This window comes from Pollicipes pollicipes, unplaced genomic scaffold, assembly GCF_011947565.3.
Source record: "Pollicipes pollicipes isolate AB1234 unplaced genomic scaffold, Ppol_2.1 Scaffold_7262;HRSCAF=8765_pilon_pilon_pilon, whole genome shotgun sequence".
NCBI classification, from domain to species: Eukaryota; Metazoa; Arthropoda; class Thecostraca; order Pollicipedomorpha; family Pollicipedidae; genus Pollicipes; species Pollicipes pollicipes.
In genome coordinates this window covers 5518096-5540303 of record NW_023597055.1, presented here as the reverse complement: position 1 = coordinate 5540303, position 22208 = coordinate 5518096, and the positions used below count along the sequence as shown (strand labels likewise).

General features: G+C 53.9%; 1 protein-coding gene across 1 annotated transcript in view; it reads right to left on the bottom strand.

Annotated features, from left to right (window-relative positions):
* LOC119114151 (speract receptor) overlaps positions 1 to 22208 on the bottom strand; it is a 59684-nt gene that overhangs the window by 33370 nt on the left and 4106 nt on the right. The window contains exons 3-10 of the mRNA XM_037238361.1: positions 16687 to 16837; positions 13300 to 13458; positions 8414 to 8491; positions 7840 to 7971; positions 6492 to 6610; positions 3302 to 3447; positions 1652 to 1787; positions 404 to 494 (exon numbers count right to left, since the gene is read on the bottom strand). Of these exons, the coding sequence (XP_037094256.1) occupies positions 404 to 494; positions 1652 to 1787; positions 3302 to 3447; positions 6492 to 6610; positions 7840 to 7971; positions 8414 to 8491; positions 13300 to 13458; positions 16687 to 16837 (1012 nt within the window). The remainder of the gene's footprint in view (positions 1 to 403; positions 495 to 1651; positions 1788 to 3301; positions 3448 to 6491; positions 6611 to 7839; positions 7972 to 8413; positions 8492 to 13299; positions 13459 to 16686; positions 16838 to 22208) is intronic.

The window sequence follows — 22208 nt, the reverse complement described above, 5'->3', positions numbered from 1 at the left end:
GTGTCGGGGCCCGGGCGTGTCGGGGCCCGGGCGTGTCGGGGCCCGGGCGTGTCGGAGCCCGATCGTGTCAGGACCCGAGCGTGTTGGGGCCCGGGCGTGTCGGGGCTCGGGCGTGTCGGGGCCCGGGCGCGTCGGGGCCCGGGCGTGTCGGGGCCTGGGCGTGTCGGGGCACGGGCGTGTCGGGGCCCGGGCATGTCAGGGCCCGAGCGTGTCGGGGCCAGGGTGTGTCGGGGCCCGGACGTGTCGGGATCCGGGCGTGTCGGGGCCCGAGCGTGTCGGGGCCAGGGTGTGTCGGGGCCCGGACGTGTCGGGATCCGGACGTGTCGGGATCCGGGCGTGTCGGGGCCCGGACGTGTCGGGGGCCCGGGTGTGTCGGGGCCCGGGCGTGTCGGGGCGTACTCACAGATGCAGTACTCGCCCCGGAAGCCGCACGGCGGCTCGTCGATGGGCGGCTGGCCGTGCGGCCAGCGGATCGGAGTCCCGATCACCAGCTCCTGCCGGCACGTGACGTCACCCCGTCAGCGGTGCCGGCCGACGCGCGTCACGGCGTCGCGGCGGCACGCCACGGCCGACGTCGGCGCCAGATCAACAGGTCAGGGGCAGGTCAGCAGGCAGGCGCCTGCGGCTGCGTCACATTGCATACGGTTTGTGAGAGCCACGTCATCTGGGTAAAACAGAGGACCTAGTGCTGAGTGTAAGCTCCGCCTACTGACGACATGTTAGACACGGGAACACTGACGACATGTCATATACGGGAACACTGACGACATCTCAGACGCAGGGACACTGACGACATGTCGACACGGGAACACTGACGACATGTCGGACACGGGAACACTGACGACATGTCGGACACGGGAACACTGACGACATGTCGGACACGGGAGCACTGACGAAATGTTAGACAGGGGAACACTGACGACATGCCAGACACGGGAACACTGACGACATGTCGGCCACGCGAACACTGACAGGCAAACCAGTAGCGGTTGACGCCCCTACTGAAGCTCGTGTAAGGTCCATTCCTAAGTGACTTCGCTCGTGTCAAAGTATCAAACATAAGTGTGCCGCCTAACCCGACCAGAACTTGGTGGTCGAGTGATTGGCGTTTTCAGCTCCCATGTGGGGGCCTGGGTTCGAATCCCGGTCGCAACATGACCCTCGAACACTAACATGACTTCTGCAACTGTTAAGACAATACACCAATAAGAAGAGGCCCTCCATCGCGAGGACGGAGGCCCTCCACCGGACAGGAGTACAGCAGGCGTTCCGATCGACCCCAGACGACTGTCCGACAGGCCGCCGGACCGGGCGACGGGCGCCCGGCGCGGGCCTCCAGCTGCGCCTCCAGCAGGCGGCGGCGCCTCCAGCCAGCAGCGGCGCCTCCAGCCGACAGCGGCGCCTCCAGCCAGCAGCGGCGCCTCCAGCCAGCAGCGGCGCCTCCAGCCGGCAGCTGCGCCTCCAGCCGGCAGCGGCGCCCCCAGCCGGCAGCGGCGCCTCCAGCCGACAGCTGCGCCTCCAGCCGGCAGCGGCGCCCCCAGCCGGCAGCGGCGCCTCCAGCCGACAGCGGCGCCTCCAGCCAGCAGCGGCGCCTCCAGCCGGCAGCGGCGCCTCCAGCCGACGGCGGCGCCCCCAGCCGGCAGCGACTAACCGGCAGGTCAGTCCCGTTGCCTCTGAGCTGGAAGACGCCGGCCGGGTGCAGGCCAACGGCGCCGCCCACCCGGCGCCGCTGGATCAGCGTGTAGTTGCCCTCCGTGTCGCCGTGCGCGTCCATGTACACCATGTATCTGCCGGCACATGGACAGACATGGTCACATGGACAAATACGGTCACATAGCAGACATGGCCACATGGATAAGTATGATCACATGGGCAGACATGGTCGCATGGACAAACATGATCACACGGAAAACATGATCGCATGGGCGGGCATGGCCACATGGACACGTGGACATGGACACGTGCGCTTGGTGACGCGCGTGCGCCGCGCGATTGGTGGGACACGTGGGCACATAACGGCGCGCCATCACATAGGGAGGGTGTTCGGTTGTTTTGAGAAAGCGCAATAGACGATGTGGCAATTCTCTCCCGCGCCAACCATGCCGTTATTTGCTTGCCGTAACTGTGAAGCATATATCATCGGCCGTAGTGGGAAAGCACTGGTGATCTGGTGATCGACTCGGGGCCAGCACTGGTGATCGACTCGGGGCTAACGAGGCCTTGTCAGCGGCTGGCTTATCGACCACACAAAGCCCGGCCCAGATACTGCGCTGACACGGGCTGTGCCTAGAGTCAAGCGCGCTGGGAACCGAGCGTATGACGAACAGGTTAGGCGCATGAGGTTCGCGCGACGGAGATACCAATAAATAGCGAGCGTTGAACTATTTCACACATTTGAGTGTGACGGGACTGTGGGCCATGGTTCAGGTCCGCGGTTCAGATGAGTCCGGTATCCACGTCCTGTCCGACTGAATCCGTTCACAACAGTTCTGTAAATGCATAGCAGGACTGACTGCTAGCCGTTGGCGATTGTCCCCGCTGACGGAAGCCCTGGGCTCGGTCGCTGTGTGCACCAGTGCTTCAGCGGGGCCCGGCCCGGCCTACTCCAAGGCGCCGAAGTAGGACACGGCCCATGGCGCTCACGGCGTTTGAGTAAGACTGGCCCCATGGCACTGAAGTAAGACATATCCCATGGCACTGAAGTAAGACCTATCCCATGGCACTGAAGTAAGACCTATCCCATGGCACTGAAGTAAGACCTATCCCATGGCACTGAAGTAAGACCTATCCCATGGCACTGAAGTAAGACCTATCCCATGGCGCTGAAGTAAGACCTATCCCATGGCGCTGAAGTGGAATCTACCCCTATGTAGATAAAGTAAGACCGTCGTCACCCATGTGAAAGGTTCCTATCTCATGACGATGTATACGGACCTACACCATGGAGTTCAAGTAGGACCTATCTCGCGGGCTGAGGAGATGCTTACATCAGTGTCTGAAATAAGGCCCACCCCATCGCGCTTAGGTCGGAATTACCCCATGACAACGTGGTGTGGCCTTCTCCATGGCGCTAAAGTATGCGCTAAAAAAATCATCGTGCCCTAGGACGATGAAGTAAGACTTAACCCGTGACAACGTGGTGTGGCCTTCTCTGTGGCGCTGAAGTAGGACCTACCCTAGGACAATGAAGTAAGACTTACCCCGTGACAACGTGGTGTGGCCTTCCCCATGATGCTGACGTAGGACCTACCATATGGCGCTGAAGTAGGACCTACCCTCATGGCGCCGACGGAGGACCTACCCCATGGCGCTGAAGTAGGACCTGCCCAGCAGCCGCGCAATGACGGCCGTGCCATTACGGGGGTCGCCGCCCATCTTCAGCGTCTCGTTCAGCGACCACGCGTACAGGTGCACGGCGTCGTACAGGTAGGCCGCCTCCGACCGGATCTGCAGCGCAGCAGCGGCAGGTGTCACACCGGGCGGCTCCGGGTCAGAGCCGACCGTCACGTTTCAGCGGGTCGTCGCATGTATGGGCGGGCTCTCAACGGATTTGTAGGCACGATAACTGTCATTGCGTGGGTGAGAGGGCTCTCAACGACTTTATATGCGCAGCGGCTGTCATCACGTGGGTGGACGGGCTCTCAACGGATCTAAAGGCACGGCGGTTGTCATCACGTGGGTGGACGGGCTCTCAACGAATCTATAGGCACTGCGGTTGTCATTGCGTGGGTGGACGGGCTCTCAACGGATTTATAGGCACTGCGGTTGTCATTGCGTGGGTGGACGGGCTCTCAACGGATTTATAGGCACTGCGGTTGTCATTGCGTGGGTGGACGAGCTCTCAACGGATCTACAGGCACGGCGGTTGTCATCACGTGGGTGGACGGGCTCTCAACAGATCTATAAGCACTGCGGTTGTCATTGCGTGGGTGGACGGGCTCTCAACGGATTTATAGGCACTGCGGTTGTCATTGCGTGGGTGGACGAGCTCTCAACGGATCTATAGGCGCGGCGGTTAACATTGCGTGGGTGGACGGGCTCTCAAATGATCTATAGGCACGGCGGTTAACATTGCGTGGGTGGAAGGGCTCTCAACGGATCTATAGGCACGGCGGTTAACATCGCGTGGGTGGACGGGCTCTCAACGGATCTATAGGCACGGCGGTTAACATTGCGTGGGTGAACGGGCTCTCAACGGATCTATAGGCTCGGCGGTTGTCATCAAGTGAGTGGACGGGCTCTCAACGGGTCTATAGGCACTGCGGTTGTCATCACGTGGGTGGACGCGCTCTCAACGGATCTATAGGCACTGCGGTTGTCATCACGTGGGTGGACGGGCTCTCAACGGATCTATAGGCACGGCGATTGTCACTGCGTGGGTGGACGGACTGTCAACGGATCTATAGGCACGGCGGTTGTCATTGCGTGGGTGGACGGACTGTCAACGGATCTATAGGCACGGCGGTTGTCATCAAGTGAGTGGACGGGCTCTCAACGGATCTATAGGCACGGCGGTTGTCATTGCGTGGGTGGACGGGCTCTCAACGGATCTATAGGCACGGCGGTTGTCATTGCATGGGTAGACGGGCTGTCAACGGATCTATAGGCACGGCGGTTGTCATTGCGTGGGTGGACGGGCTCTCAACGGATCTATAGGCTCGGCGGTTGGGCACTGGCGCGGGTCATGCGCCGTAGACTCGCAGCTGGATCTGCCAGGACAGCGAAGCAGTGACAGACGACGTAAGAGGCCTGGGGCAGACTGCATTGCTGGCGGCTGACGGAGGCGGCGCCACAGGGAGCGCGGATAGGCATGTTGCAAGGCAAGAGAGAAGGGGAAACAGTTGGCCGGTATCAACGAAATCCGACACTGGATATGGTGGTCAAACGTAGAGGGCAAACAAAGTCGTGCTAATATTAGGGGATCTTGATGAAAACCTGGCGTCACAGCGGGCATGGAAGGGGGGGGAGGGGGGGGGGGGGGACGTATCGCCAGTGTGCTGCCTAACACCACTACACAACAGTTGATAAGGATGCGAAACCACTGTCGAGTAAAACTGATCTGCAACAGCCCAGTGAAAGGACAGCAAAACGGATATAACTCCTGTATAAACGACGCGATGGGGACCGACCGTCCGTGTCGTTTTAGAAGTCACTACGTAAATTTAAGCTAATTCTCACGCGGCTGACATTTTGCGTGTGAGCCACGCTAAAGGCCGAAATTAAACTGTACGTGCACGTAACTTGGTGAAATGTATCCCACTTAGACTACAAATTTGCCACCTTTGTTCTAAAAACCTGGTCTATAGCTCTATAGATAAATTTCCCAAAGCTCTAAAGCATAGATAAAGGTCTATAGATATAGGTCTGGTATTAATACAGTCAGTTTTTTAGGGAAAAGTGCACAGCACTGCAATTGGGGTTTTTAACTAGCTATTTATTAAACAAGATTTATGTCTTATTTATCCGCCAGCACCCAAGTACCTGCCAATTTGTTTAGCGGACTTCGCAATGAAATTGTAAATGTCAAACGGTATTTCAACACAAAGAAATCCTGGTGGCTTAGGCTTTGACGCACGCCGCAAAGACTTTGTTAGTCACCGGCAGAGCCCACGGTACGCCGCCAAGAGTGTGTCGACTTCGTCGAGGCGGCAAACCCTGACATCGAGGCATATCCGGGCTTACGTATCGGAGTTAAACTTTCGCTCCGGGAATTAAACTCAGGCTTGTTATAAGTTTGTGCTTCCAAATCACTTCAGCGAAACAGCGGCCCAAAAGGCATCGCCTTGAAACGGTGCAAAGACTGAACGAGGTCAGGTGATTTCTGAACAGACTCATACAAACCAGAGTACTGGTGTACATTTCTTCACTTGCAATCGTCTTAAGATGTTACATGTTTATCCAATGTAACTAGTATATTCCAGTGTTGTCATCTATCGCGTCAAATCCCGCCGCCCGTCAGTGTACTGTTAACATGATATCGTTTTTTTACAGTGATATCGTTTTTATCGTTTCGTTATCGCATCGTATCCTATCGTTATCGTGATATCGTTTTTTAAAGTTATTGTTTCATCTATCGTCCTCGTCTGATGCGTTAGTTAGACTAACACACCAGACGAGAACGATGCTAGTGTTAACTACACTAGCACACCAGACGTGCAACTAACACACCAGACCAGAACGATACTCCGAGCATCTATTCCATCTGTGAAATTCGTCCCTCCGTTCGTAGGACCTCATCTCCACCCGTTCGCAAAATCGCAGTTCACTTTCGCATTCACTGCAGCTGCCGACCGTGGCGAATACGGCAGGGAGCGCACATCAACAACAAACAGCCTGGATCAGCCGTCTCCGAGTCCCGTCGCCCCTCGCTCCCGGTGCATTTTTAAGAACGGCGTGCTGACGTTGCCTACTTTTTCGGTGTTGAAAGGTGAGCTTTCTAACGGCGCGTAAGGAAAGCATATCATCACCAGAGCGGCTGCCGGTCGCCTCACCTTCATGTTGCCGCCGTACTCCCGCAGGATGTTGGTGTAGTTGAAGGGCGGCAGCTCCATGAAGTCGTTGACTAGCCTGGTCAGCACCTCGAACCCGATAGTGGGTGACCCGATCACGCCTGGGGTCAGGTGTCAAGGTGACTTATCAGGAGCTGCCAGGGTGACACATGCTGCCACAGTTGCACCGAATTGACACTGGTGCTGTAATATCAGTGTGGGGAGGTGATGTTTTAGGATGCTCACAGTTGGCCCTTGAAGCGAAGATAGCGTATTGCATGAAGGCGATTGGAAATCTGAATACCATTCGGTTGACTTATCATTCCGCAGGAAAGACAAAACAAATCTCATGCTGAATCCTGAAACACTCTCAACAGTCCTAAGACCTGCTGGTAGAAGGCCTACCAGAATCTGAGACACTGTAATCCTCAATTGCGAAGGCGTCGCGAAGTGAGAAGCCAACCGCTGACAGAGCCCTCCGCTGCAGAGTCGGCACCTGCGGCGGCTGTGATGTCAGCGTCTGACTCGCCGCTTGTTATGGCCGCACAAGCTCAGCTGCTGAGCAAAGTAGCGCAGTAGAGCGGCCTCCAGCACGAGCGCAGAAGAAATCGCTGGAAAAATCAACCGCCGACTTGGCTCCGCGGCGCGTCGTTCCGCAAAAGAGATTGCGAAGCAATCGGTTTGATTGCGAGAGTGCAAACGGAAATTTCCGGAAGTTTCCGAAGACGCAGCCCCCACTACTCGGCCTTTAATGGCGACGAGATAAGGTGAATTGGGGCTCGTTATAGCCCTCGCATTGACAGCGTTCCGCGCAAGCTTACAGCTGACGACGGAGGGGGGGGGGGGAGGAAAGGGGGGGGGGGGCAGAAACCTCTCTCGCGCTTCTTCAGGACAGAGTAGAGACAGCGAGAAAAATGAAAAGACATTAGATGGCATATGCAGTTCTGAATAGGTTTTTCTTGGCCTATGTTTTTAGTTAAGGCTTTTAGTTAGGATAAAAATCCGGGATAAATTAGCCCATCTTCCAGCTTTCCTTGTTTTTAGGGGGCCTATTAATTTTCTCATTGCCATTGCAGTATCCCAACATGATTTGACCATTTGGTGCGACAAAATACTGAGTCGAGCCTTTAACGATATCGAACTGCACGTGCCTGACCTAGGCCACCCAGGTATCAGCCGGTTACATTTCAAGGTCATCACAGATCAGTAACCCATGGTGACATTTCGTGACAAAATGTCACATGCAGACGAGGAAGCTTCAGTGCCAGGCCCCCAAGTATTGCTGTGGTAAGTGCAGTTATTTTGTTCTGAACTCATCCCAGCAGAGTCAGGTGCATCACCCGCCACTAACCAACGTAGTATTTGAAGGCTTGCTCTGCCCTCGGGTCGGTGGGGCTTTCCTCTCGGAACAGCGTGCGCAGGTACTTCTGCGGGGTGGCGTTCTGATACCGCTGGATGTCCACACCGACCACAAAGTACTCCCCTGCACGCGGGGCCCAGCGACATCAGTTAGTTTCTGGCCAGGTCACATCTCTGACGAGCACAACAGCAACGGAAGTTATAGCGCTCGGCAAGACGCGCGAGGGACGGCCGTCTGGAACGCCTTATTCTGCATATCAATCCGTGATCACATTGGGTTTCAGTAGTGGCCAGAGCAGGGCACCGCAGGCTACCACAACACAACACACAGCGGGATAGAGACACCATGAACAGACCATTCGATGGAAGGACTTAACAGTGCCACGCAATGGTTCACAAATGACGAAAAGCCGAGCTGGAAGAACTACACATTTACATCGCAAGGAAAGTAGTGTTTGTACCCGCGCCTCAAGCTCAGCGAATAAGCTGCCACCACTGATTTCTGGAGGGCTCACAGGTAACTCAGTTTACACACTACCGGTTAGATGCGGCAACGATGGACGCACCGGTTTGAAGTAAGTTCTGCTCCTGCAGCGTCATAAGAACGGCCCGGTGTTCGTAGTACTCCCCGAGAACCACGTAAACTGCAACAGGCAATCATGTACAGCATCAGCATCTGGGGCTGGAGAGAAAGCAAGATAGATAAAGAGAGGAAGAGAGAGAGAGAGAGAGAGAGAGAGAGAGAGAGAGAGAGAGAGAGAGAGAGAGAGAGAGAGAGAGAGAGAGAGAGAGAGAGAGAGAGAGAGAGAGAGAGAGAGAGAGAGAGAGAGAGAGAGAGAGAGAGAGAGAGAGAGAGAGAGAGAGAGAGAGAGAGAGAGAGAGAGAGAGAGAGAGAGAGAGAGAGAGAGAGAGAGAGAGAGAGAGAGAGAGAGAGAGAGAGAGAGAGAGAGAGAGAGAGAGAGAGAGAGAGAGAGAGAGAGAGAGAGAGAGAGAGAGAGAGAGAGAGAGAGAGAGAGAGAGGAGAGAGAAGAGAGAGAGAGAGAGAGAGAGAGAGAGAGAGAGAGAGAGAGAGAGAAGAGAGAGGAGGAGAGAGAAGAGAGAGAGAGAGAGAGAGAGAGAGAGAGAGAGAGAGAGAGAGAGAGAGAGAGAGAGAGAGAAGAGAGAGAGAGAGAGAGAGAGAAGAGAGAGAGAGAGAGATATACGCGTACAGAAATACACACATCTAAATATATGCATATAATAATGTATATATAAAATATATATAAATTATACATCTATAATAATATATATAAATTATATATATAATAAATGTTATATATAAATAAATAATATATAAATATATACATAAACACACACACACACACACACACACACACATACACACACACACACACACACACTACACACACACACACACACACACACACACACACACACACACACACACATGTACTGGCCCCCGCTAACAGAAGATGGAAGCAACTAGGCTGATCAGTTGAGAAAATAAATGTGGGAGGAATAGTGGTGTGCGGAAACAGAGGGCTGCTCTGTGGCAGGCTGGCCATCACACCGATTTACATATGGAATAGATTGGCGTGATGTGTGGCGATAGAACTGACCGCAGCTGACCGCCCCTGCCAACAAAAGCGTGCCAATGAATGAATGAAAGAGTGAAGTGGTCCTACATGAACATGAATCAGGCGACACAAAATCCGAATTAATCATCGTGATTTATCACGATTTAATAGAGTTCTTCTCCTGATTCAGTCAGAAAATACAAATGTAAATATAATTTTGCGCACATTCAAACGCGCTCATCCCACCCTGCCAGCCAGCCCGGGAGACATTTTTGACCATATTTGACCTTGAAAATATTGACCGAGGTTCGTAAATTTTCCACGAAATATGGTTTCTTACACCACCCATTTACCATTGAACTGCGCTACTCTACCTGCGATGGCTCTTGAGATAGTTGGGTGGGGCGTGATGCGGCCCTCCCCCCTCTCCCTCCTGGACGATAGATTTTGCGGGGTCTTGCACTGGGCGTGTTAAGTTTCTCCCCAGACTGTTTTTTTGTAGTTAAAGGTGTACTAAGAGCTCCAGCAACGAACCGCAGCAACAGCAACGAATCATCGAGAAGCGAGAATGAAACTGAACACGGCAAGGGATCACATGTCTAGGTGCACAGCTCTGGTGGCGAGGCGGGCTGTCGGAAGGTCCGCAGCACACCTCTGTCTCTCCCATTTTCCCGACTAAAAGGTCGACGAACACACTGTGTGGCAGGCTGCACCAGGACCTGCTGCGGTCGGTTGACAGGCCTGGTCTGTCGACAGTCGACAGTGGGACGATACTGTCGCGCTGGCAGCGAAGCCCAGCGGTACTCGGCGCGTTTTCCCGACATTGGTTTAGCAGCCGCCCGGCCTTTTGCGACACAATAAAGTCGCCTGAACCGCTCGGCGTGAGGCTCAATTCTGAATTCGGAAGCTGTCGGCGTCAGACATTCGTGAGAAACATTGTGATCTCATTGCGTGAGGGAAGACATGCAGAATGCTCAGCTGTGTTAGTTATTCTGGCGTTGTGTGACAGTCTGTCGGCTCTAGCCGCGCCGCCGGGGTCGTGATGCCGGGTCAGATTGTTGTAAGTTTGGCAGCCGGTTGTTGAGTTTGGCAACCGGCTGTTGTTTTTCGGTCCGGTGATTTTTCATCGACAATTGCCTTTCTGAGTTCTGCGCATGATTGCTGTTTTCACAGCAGCAACCTCATTGTCTATCGAGCGTCCTCTGCGGCGGAGATCCCAGCGACCATCGTTGATAGGCAGATAGTGTGGAGCATGAGCGCAGGCAGATGAAGCGTGCTGCAAACATAGCGTCCAGCTAACCGATCGCTCGTACTTCGTCCGCGACGAAAACGTTTTGAAATATGAAAGTTAAACATAGCCTGGACCGATAAGACTGTGATGGAGTAAATCATAGATGGCCCGTAAGCGCAAGCGCAACAAGTTGACCACGTGACGTCACGCGGCGAGTTAACGCGTTAATTAAGTTTTCTTAGTGGTGCGGGGGCGGCGAACAGCGGCTTGTTTATCTGTTCCGGAAGCTCGGCAGCGGGCGGGAGAGTCGTAACGGGCGTGGCGAGGTGGTGCGGTGTATATATATATATATATATATATATATATATATATCTATCTATCTATCTATCTATCTATCTATCTATCTATCTATCTATCTATCTATATATATATATATATATATATATATATATATATATATATATACGATATGCATATAAGGTATAGGTGCAGGCAAATGTATATACGCGGGGCCTGGTACGGATCCAGAGACGGGAGCTAAAAAACCGCGTGGAGATTGGATCCGACGCAATGCGCTCGAAGAAAACCTGGAAAGCCCAGCGGGTGTGCAGCGGCACGGATGGAGACAACCCATGGCAGGCGCAGCACGAATGGAGACAACCCATGACAGGCGCCGGCCAAAAGCGCTGAGCCGACGCTGAACTTTCGCCCCACAAAGACAGTACTAATAACCTCTTTCCTCGTAGAATGACCGGGAGAAGGAATGTCAGGAGAATGAATGTAAATGGATTGTTGTGTCGGCTGCGTGCCGTTATCGAAACCAGCTGCATAATTCTTAACAGTTTTGTTTCCCTGGCGTTAGATGTCAACACACCGTCAAGTTCAGAAAGCCCATTTGCAGTAACATGACCTGAAAGGCATTCTCCCTCCCCCTCGCCACCCCCACCGACTGCGCACCGCTGACTTTTTTGTTGTTTTGAAACGAAGCTGGTCCTGCTCAGCCAGCCGCGCCATCGGAAATGCTCACGAGCGCACTGATGACAGTCACTCTATCTGTGACGTCATCAAATGATAACGTCAGTTCCATTCCGATCAGTGACGCGACCAGGAAATGCTGGGAAATAACAGGCGGAAAGCGTCCGCAGATACATACCCGGGACTGGTTACAGTGGGATCTATATTTTCACATAATACAATGCGTTAACAGCTGATCGCCTGATCGTTGCCGGCCTCATCTCACCAGCTTATAATTTCGAGACAACGCTTTTGGTGTGATGAGCGGTCAGGCGGCTAGAGAGGGTTGGGGCGGAGGGGGAGGGGCGTTTCCCAAGTATTCTCTCACCAGCAAATTTATATCGTGCAGACTTTTGAGCCTGGGCTACGACCAAATGCATGTGATGAGACAGTCAATATGGCCAGCCGGGCGTCTTATTGGGAAGAGAACGACCATTAACTTGATTAATTGATCGACGCTAAGACGTCAGCGTAGTTAAAAGCAAATGAGGTTCAGCTGCCAAGACACTGGCCATCCGACCCACTTCGGCATTAAAAATAAGCTTAGATAACGATCAAGATGTTGGTCAGCTGTGAGATGACGTCACAGCACCTCCCTACACGACGTCATCCTTTACCGCCGTAAGAATTACCTCGCCATTTTCGAGCCAAGCTATCCCGAGTTAAATTCTTGCGAATTCCTGGCCATTCAGACCCGGCAGTCATGATATCTGTATTGTCATGGGTTTAAATGCCCTGTCTCCAGTGATGTGAGTTGTTGCAGTGCTCTGCTGGGGTTAACCGCGGGATGCTGCCAGCATATTACCATGTAGAACGTGAGCGTAAGCACTGCTTTTTCGGATGTCACCACACGGAATTCAAACTTGATATAAGGAAAAAGGGCATTGAGCTCCTGGTGTTTCGGCGTCGTGAGTGGGGAACTCTCATTCTGACCATAATCGATGCAGCTGTAATGTGCGCCTCCTGGTGCACTGAATGTTGATTACTGTGAGAATAAGAGCCCCCATCTGACAACGCAGATATTCGTGCATTTCCCATACTAAATTGATACCATGGTGATCCATATACACACACACAAACACACATACTAGTGGACGTATGTTTGTGCTAGTGCACTAGTGGACACTCTCACATCCTCCCAACTCATGCATACATGCGTCGTCTGGTGCACATCTTAGTGCCCGTTGTCAGTGCATGCATGTCTGTTCGTATATGCTGAGCATCTGCACGCTAAGCTGGACAGTTTGGTAAGCATACATCTGAGATAGCGAATACCCAACAAAATCCTTCCACTGGCATCAATCACTTGCTCCTATGAGCTTCCAACGTCAGAGCGCCAGTGAACTGGTAACGAGCGCATCAGACGTGGATCGTGTAGTCCCGGTTCGATTCCCTCCACAAGCAACTTTCGCCTGCACCGACTCCCGCGAGGATGAGCGACGGCTGCAGACGATCTCAGCCGACCTCAGTGCGGCGACACGCCTTAAACTGCGGCGTGCAAACTGTTTTCAACGGCCAGGCCATCCTGAGACCCAGCTTAGACTTAGAACCTTAGAGACTTAGCTTGTATTTTAGGCTTAGCTTAAGCCCTAGCCTTAGCCTTAGCCTTGTAGCCCGTGCCATGACTCACTCCTGACGTCATCCTTGGTGCGGCGCAGGATATCCGTGAACGGGTTGTCCATGTACCCCACGTGGAAGGTCTGGTTCCACGTGACCACGTGGCGGAGCGACACGCCGCCGCGCCGCAGCACCGAGACGATTGTCTCGCCGATGGCGCCGAGCTCGGACTCTGCAACACGCGGCCGGGGTCAGCACGGGCCGCCACGGGAGGGTCAGAGCGTGACGCCACGGGAGGGTCAACACGGGCCGCCACGGGAGGGTCAGAGCGTGCCGCCACGGGAGGGTCAGAGCGTGCCGCCACGGGAGGGTCAGAGCGTGCCGCCACGGGAGGGTCAACACGGGCCGCCACGGGAGGGTCAGAGCGTGCCGCCACGGGAGGGTCAGAGCGTGCCGCCACGGGAGGGTCAACACGGGCCGCCACGGGAGGGTCAGAGCGTGCCGCCACGGGAGGGTCAGAGCGTGCCGCCACGGGAGGGTCAACACGGGCCGCCACGGGAGGGTCAGAGCGTGACGCCACGGGAGGGTCAACACGGGCCGCCACGGGAGGGTCAGCACGGGCCGCCACGGGAGGGTCAGAGCGTGACGCCACGGGAGGGTCAACACGGGCCGCCACGGGAGGGTCAGAGCGTGCCGCCACGGGAGGGTCAGAGCGTGCCGCCACGGGAGGGTCAACACGGGCCGCCACGGGAGGGTCAGAGCGTGCCGCCACGGGAGGGTCAGAGCGTGCCGCCACGGGAGGGTCAACACGGGCCGCCACGGGAGGGTCAGAGCGTGCCGCCACGGGAGGGTCAGAGCGTGCCGCCACGGGAGGGTCAACACGGGCCGCCACGGGAGGGTCAGAGCGTGCCGCCACGGGAGGGTCAGAGCGTGACGCCACGGGAGGGTCAACACGGGCCGCCACGGGAGGGTCAGCACGGGCCGCCACGGGAGGGTCAGAGCGTGACGCCACGGGAGGGTCAACACGGGCCGCCACGGGAGGGTCAGAGCGTGCCGCCACGGGAGGGTCAGAGCGTGCCGCCACGGGAGGGTCAGAGCGTGCCGCCACGGGAGGGTCAGAGCGTGACGCCACGGGAGGGTCAACACGGACCGTCACGGGAGGGTCAACACGGGCCACCACGGGAGGGTCAGAGCGTGCCGCCACGGGAGGGTCAACGCGGGCCGCCACGGGAGGGTCAACGCGGGCCGCCACGGGAGTGTCAGCACGTGCCGCCACGGGAGGGTTAACTCGCCACGCCGAGAGCTGGCCACCACGACAAGTGACGGAAACATCGACACGTCACGTGCACATCGCACGACGTTAGAGACAGACGTGAGCACAGGGAACAGTCAATACGCGAAATCTGCCAACACCCGGCACCACGGCCAATCCATACTCGGAGCATGGAGTCCCCAGGGTTCACTGGCATGCGTGAGCCAGCGCTTCACATAGAGTTGGCCGGAGGCGAACTCTATGTGAACGTAGGCACATATTGGCTCCCAGGTGCTAATTGATAGCTGTAATGCATTATAGATGCGTTATAACGCATTGTAGATGCATTACAGCACACAAGAAGTGCCTAAATGCTAATGCTAGGATAATTAGCAAGCACACACAAATAAGCACAACGACTACGTCAGATGTGGTTTTGAGCAACAAATCTCACGCGCCTGCGGCCCGCTGAAGCAGGCTTCCAGTCAACTACTTTGAGTTGTGACCTCCCCAGCCCAGTCATCACGATAGCCTACGTGCGCTCCTGACGTGCGCTATCATAACACATCAGCTACCGCTTGGCATCCCCGCTGAGCCGAGCCCACAGGAAGCCGTGATTTATTAGGGTTTATGCTACATTGGATGTTATGACTTCATCAGTGGTTGTGCTACGTTAAGTGCTTCGAACATTGGGTGTTATTAGGAATTGGTGGTTACGGACATTGGGTGTTGCGATCATCCCCGTTGCCTTACATTAACATTCACACGTGGGCCCAAATGTTCGTAAAAGTCAGCTGCTGCTCCATTCCCTCCCTCACGCGTGCGCCAAGTCGTGACGAAACAGACCAGCTGACATTTGGCAGCGGGAGCGCTTTGGCGTTTTTCAAATCAGTCACCACCGGCGGAAACGTGGGGTTTTTCTCGCGTGACATCATTTCATGGCGTCACTCCTTGGCAACACACGGCTAAATCAAAACGTGGCGGCAGTCATGAACGCTCGAAAACAAGCTCCGACTCTCGTCGAGCGTCGTGTAAGCGGCCCGCAGCCAAGCACTCGGGCGCTCATGATTCACATCAACGTCTGCATTGATTCACATGATTCACTTCAGCGCCCTGGATTGACGTGTCATGCGTCAAAACTTTGGGCGAGATGACTGTATCATCCCTGCCAGGGGACTGGGAGCTGAGGTGACCCCAGATGTCAGCCAAACCCCGGGCGTTAAAGAACCACTTGCGGGAACACTCCGCAGCAGCTGACCCCAGATGTCAGCCAAACCCCGGGCGTTAAAGAACCACTTGCGGGAACACTCCGCAGCAGCTGACCCCAGGTGTCAGCCAAACTACGGGCGTTAAAGAACCACTTGCGGGAACACTCCGCAGCAGCTTAGGTTGTCCCGCATGCATGCATGTAGGTTGGTGCTACATCTATGCACGCGTTTAACTTGCATGCATGTGTCCCTCGTGTTCATCTTCGCGTTTTGCTTTGCATGTTTTCTTCCGAATATGGGCTAAAATCACCAAATATGCGGTGTGAATTACCCTAATACACTTGTCAAATGTCTGATGATTAAGGTTCCATGTCATTTTCCAAAATGGAGATTGGGAACCCGCTCAAACAGTCTCAAACGCGCCCTTCGGGGCATTGCATCACCGACAGGGGAATATGCAGAGCAAGAACGGTGCCGATATAGTTAAAACAGTCCCGATAATCGTTAAAACGGTTCCGATAATCGTTGCCTTACATAACGCACGGCTAGATGTTATTACGAGTGTTCGAGAGAACAGAGAAAAGCGACACTGTGGTTGTCGCGCCTTCCTAGAACGCGACATTCGCGGTATTATATGCAAGCGCAGCGCAGGTAAGTTACGGAATAGTCAGACATTTTCGCATCCGGATAAGTTTTTCCAGCCACGGAATTAGACTCCGGGATACCAGGTCCTGGTCAAAGGGTTGCTCCTCTGCACCGCAGCTGGCGGACTGCCCCGAGTGGTGCCGTGTTATTTTGTTCAGCTGAGGCCGGGTGAAGATCGGTCAGGTCAGGTCAGGTCAAATGGTCAGGTCAGATCAGGTCATGTCAGGCTAGGAAATGTCGGTCAAGCCAAGTAAGGCAGCTAGCCACAACCGGTTACCGGTTTCGAATCGCCGGGTCACAGGTCGAGGTTTGAGGTCAAGGCCGAGGTCAGGTCAGGTCCGGTCATCCATCTCACCTGGCGAGTCCTTATACAGGAAGGCGACCTTCATCCAGCTGTACCGCAGCAGCAGCGACAACACCGACTTGGAGATCTGAGTGTCAGGCGGTCGGGTGCGCGCGAACGTCGGAAACAGTTTCTTGTCCGACGTCTCGAAGTTGGTGCAAAACTGCCGGGCCAGACAAGGGACGGTTGACCTTTAAGGTCTGCAGCTGACGGTGACGGGCATGTCAGGATGAGAAACTTGGTCAGGAAGATGTCATTTGCGCACGTGCTGTGGCCTGGCCAGCTGGAAAACTTCCTCGCATGAGCCAGAACAAACCTCTGGCTCTTGGTATGCCACTTTTTACCTGTTTGCTGTCAGCTGTCTTCAACCACTGCTGTTGGGCTTCAGGCGACCAGTGCAATGATTCATCAACCTAAGGTATCTGAAAATTATTAAACAGCAGGGTGGTCCACCCGCAGAGACGAATATTAAGCTTTTTTCCGTGAATTGTGTCGATCCGCACACCATCAAATCTTCATCAGCTGAGCCGGATCAGCCGAGAAAATCTCTAGGTAATCGCAGGTAAGCGTAGAATCAGAGAAGACACTGAATCGACCGGCCCCAATGGTTTATCGGATTGTCCGGCCGTGCCAGCAGCCTCGTAGCCCAGACCGCTCCCGTATGGCTGGGGCGCGGGGTCAACTGTGACTCCAGGAACCTGCTGGGGGTCAACTGGGATTTCTTGAGTCTGCTAGGAGTTAACTGGAAGTTAACTGGGACTCCCTGGATCTGCTGGGGGTCAACTGAGGGGTTAACAGGGACTCTCTGAGCCCCTGGGGATCAACTGGGGGTTGACTGCGGCTCCCTGAGCCTGCTAGGGCTCAACTGAGGGTCCACTGGGACTTGCTGAGCCAGCTGGAGTTCAACTGGGGGTCAACTGTGATTCTCTGAGCCTGCACCTGCTGCCGGTTAATTGGAGCACCAGGGACATCTCACTTGTACACACCGCAGACGCGGATGGCAAAACAGGCGGGTTTGCTCCGCTGGGGTGGAGTTTTGTCAGCGTACATGACCTGCGACCGTCACATCTCGTCATCCGTACTGGCTTGAGGAGGGGTACGAACTTCGACCGTTCATGCTGTGGCTGCGCTTTGTGGCCAACGTGAACTGGGATTCTTTTGTGGGCATCTCCACAGTCGTGAATTCACAGCTTAAAGGGACTTAAAGGGACGCACGTGTCTCAATGCTGACTTATGCCCAATAGTATGCTTTTGGGTGGAAAAGACTGCTCTAGACAACACAATTTCTCTGTTTAGTAAATGCTTTTCAACGCGTCATTGTTTGGTTACGTTATCGTATCTTGCACAACATTGGGAGCCAATTGAGGGCCGTTTTATTTGGAAATCGTACTCACGAGCGCCAGATATGAACAACTCGGCAATGATATTCTTCTCGGCCTTGATTGCCGCATGGCTAATGAAATGTCAGGATTTGAATGACATTATTATGGCGTCATGGATGCCTGGATAGCCTTGAAATAGTCTACCCGAAATAGTCTGGATATTTTCGCGGGCCTATAACTCAGCAATTGGAGGGATTTAGGTCTGTAGAAGGGTGTACCTGTAAACAACATAGAATGATCTTCAAGATGTTTTTTCCGTTCAAAACCCCATACAAATATGGAACACTCCCTTTAACCAACGCTCTGATAAGGGGAAGCGAGAGTGGTCGATGCAACCCCCAAGGTTTGCTGAACATGTCTTTCCGGCAATCGCATGTCGAGCAATCGCATCAAAACTTCCGGTTGCCTCCAGGGAATCCATTGTGCATGTGTTTTGAAATCAAAAACGTATCTCTAGCATTTCTTGTTTCTAAGTGGCCAAAACGCATGCAACTAAATGTATTGGTCCTCAGAATTGAGCAAGGAACAAGTCTGTTAAGTTTCGTGTCACTGCGGAGCACAGCACATATGAGCGTGTTAAGCTGATAAGGTTTGATTGCCAGAAAAATTTGACATTTGACTCAACCTGGTGGAGTTCATTAATGACTTAAGAACATAAAACTGATAAATACGCTGATTATTTTGCGAGTCTCTATCTTTCTCAGTTTCGAAACGGCAGAACTAGTCAGTCAGTCTTAGTCCGCGTCATGAAGACGGCGAATCATGGCGAGGTTTAAAATAATGACTCCTGCTTACTCAAGTGTTAAGCCACAGCAGTTTCTGGAGGGAAAGACAACACCGCGCTTCGTCCCATCAAGTGTGTGAGTGGGGAGGGGGCCATAGGGTTCACTAGCGGAGAAGAAGAATTCAGTCACTTTGCAGCTGTAGACCAGCGCATCACTATAGAGCTGGCTATTGCGAGCAGCGCTCCCAATGCGCCGCAGTGGACCAGATGGTGTACAAACTTAGTTGAAGAGGCGAACTGGCAAGCGCATTGGACGTCACTGAAAAGTCTTCAGGAGGTGGGCTGAAGCCAGTTTGCCGTGATCAATGACGTGAGCGCTCCCAACAGTTTGACGCCGCAGACACGAGGATGTTTGTTGACCGCGGGCCGACGGTGGGCTGTCTTGACAGGCATGACACGAGGACACGAAGTGCTCTGGGCTAGCAGCCGTCGCTGTGGCCGCCGGACGGCAGTTCACGGGCAGAAGTAGTGCCGTGGTCTGCTGGTCGATGGGACTTACGACGCCGATCTCCCGAGTCAGTTTCAGTGGACGACCGTGACAATCACGCGCGGGCTGGTGATCTCACTGCGGCCGATAGACCAGAAATCGGACACCGACCACTGACCGCGGTAGTCATCAGTGGCGTGCCTCAGCCGCATCAGTTCTTAGTCGGGCGACTTTCCAGAAGGTCAAGGAACCCAGGTGTGATGTCGCGTGTCACCATAATTACGCCGGCGCAGAGGACAGCAGTCAGTCAGCGGCGACCGCGACTGCCAGAAAAGGAACCCAATGGGTATGTGCCCACAAACACTATTTATTTACGATGATGTGTCTTGTTTCTAATGATTCCGCGAATGCCACTAGACCACGTAATCCACCGGTGCCTGCGCCCGGTTGAGGTCGATGCTGTCACATGGCTTTGTCGCCATGGAGGTCAACGGAGGTCAAACGCAGCGGAAACTGAACAGATAACATGCCTCCTTTTCACTGCATACTATTTAACGCGCGCATTGGCTGGGCTTAAACGAAATTTGTTCTGGTAAAATGTAGGATGTAGGCGGGCATTCACATCAAACGTTGTTTTTCACAAAGCTGCAGGCCCACTTGCAGTAGCTTCAGTACGCTTCCAGTAACTCCTGCAACATACAGTTTTGAACATAATGCGATCCTCTAAGCCAAGGTTTGATCAGGTTACTGACCAACGCGTCTTTTAGATGAGAAATGTCGGTTCAAGGCGTGGTTCGATATATAACTGGTGATACTGACACGTTTTGACGTGGCCTTGTTCACCTGGGTCTTGTTAATTTTTTTCAACCAGCTGTTTTACTTCCATGCAACCTACATCAGTCACCGGCTTAAGCTGACCTTCAGTTCTAGCCCTTAGCAAACTAAATTCCGGAAGCATTGCATGTTTATTCACTCATACATCTTTCACCCATACTCCTTTCATACACCTTTTTAAAGTCATCAGAGGTTAATGAAGCATTTTGACCTGACCGTCCCAATCTGACCTCCCGGCACTATCGCCTGCAGATAACAAACTCATTATGGCCCAATGGCTTACTCATGCAAGTAAGGTATAATTGGTCAAGTTTAATTTCATTTGCACAAAAAATCATTTAGCTGCTCATAACGTTTCCTCTTTGTAACTACCAGTGAAAACACTGTTTGCGCGGTCATGCTGTTTAGATGATGCTGCCATCTGACGTAAAGGCGGGCAAGCAGGCTCTGCGAGAGGATCCCTGCGAATGCGGCAAACAATTCGTCTCCAGATGGCTCCAATTCAGCGGGCAAATAAAATGTTTGTAGTAATTGCTCTCCGTGCAGCAGCTATGATGACAGGCTTGGAGCTGCTCGTTACTTCCAGGTGATGCTCCTTACCTGATGTAAGCACGAAACTTCAGCCATTTATGATACAATCGATCGATGGCAACAAGGAGGAAAGCTAACACTTCCGAACCAAGCTTTGGAAGAAAAGCAGTTAAAACACTGGGATCGCCGCTTCTGCCGGAAGGCCCAGCAAGGACCAGCGGCTGCCCCCCTCCCCCCACGCCCTGGCACACTGCGCTCCTGACTGCCACCCCCCCCCCCCGCCCCCGGCTGGATCACATTCTAATGCGTACGCACATGATGCCACTTGGTTACCTACAGGCTTTGGGTTGTCACATGAGCCGCTTAGTTACCTACAGGCTTTGGGATGTCACATCAAAACAATTTCAAATTTTCGGGACCATACCGGTATGCATGCGATTGGCCCAAATATTAACGGTTTGGTTAAGCATACTTGGGCTATTTTTTCATTTTTGTTGAATCACGGCAGGCAGACGAAGCGCTCTCTGTAATATGGGCCAAGAGCCCGATCATCTCCACTTTTACCACACACATGTAAGGCAAGCGCACGGTTGTATACACGTCCACACTATGCTTCCGCACGAATACGAATGCACCAGGGTACTCATAACGAGATATCAAGAAAAGGTTTTGACCGGCCCTGCGGGTATTCACAGACACCCGCAGCGCCAGTCATTGCAGTCGAGGTGCGCTGGGGGAGGGGGGGGGGGAGACTAGCAACAAACTCCTTATATTAATAGGCACCGCACCTGTACAAACGCATTTTTGATGAACCGTCACGCGTGAGATGCCGAGCCCAGCGCTGCTCAAACAGCTGCACCGTGCCCATTCCCAGCCGATACATTGCGCCGACTTTACATGCTGTGCTGTGTGAGATGTGACGACGGCCCGGGTCCGGCAGAGCCGTTACCCTCCCACTCGGCACGCGGCGCGCGTGGCTCCCTGCTCCGCCCCCCAGTGCTGACCGACCTCTCCGCACACCAGCACCGGTTAGTCACTTAGCGGGACCGCCGCGGAACATTAATCCTGCTCAGGGTGTCAGAGGCTCTATGCGACAATCCGGGGTTAGGACACGGGCCGTCCGACGCGGGACAGAGGTTCGACAAGGAGCCCGTCCGGCGCGGGGCAGAGGTTTGACAAGGAGCCCGTCCGACGCGGAACAGAGGTTCGACAAGGAGCCCGTCCGACGGGGGACAGCCGGCCCAGACGGACAGAGGTTCGAGTCGGCGCCCATTCGACGCAGGACAGCCGACCAGCAAAAAAGGAAAAGAAAACAACAACGAAAAACAAAAAAACAAACAAACAGGCAAGCAAAAAAATAAAAACTCTTGAATCACAGAACTTAACTTGCGGCATCTCACTCCTGTCGAAGACTCTATGCCAGTGGAAACACCTCCCAGATATAACCAAGAAAGGCCCTCTGCTCCTGATTTTTCAGCTTTATCTGTTCAGTTTCCCTTGCTGTCAACTACCACAGCAGACACGTTTGGTTCAGCGCACGTGACCACATCACCTTCCAGTCAGGGTCTACCTGATG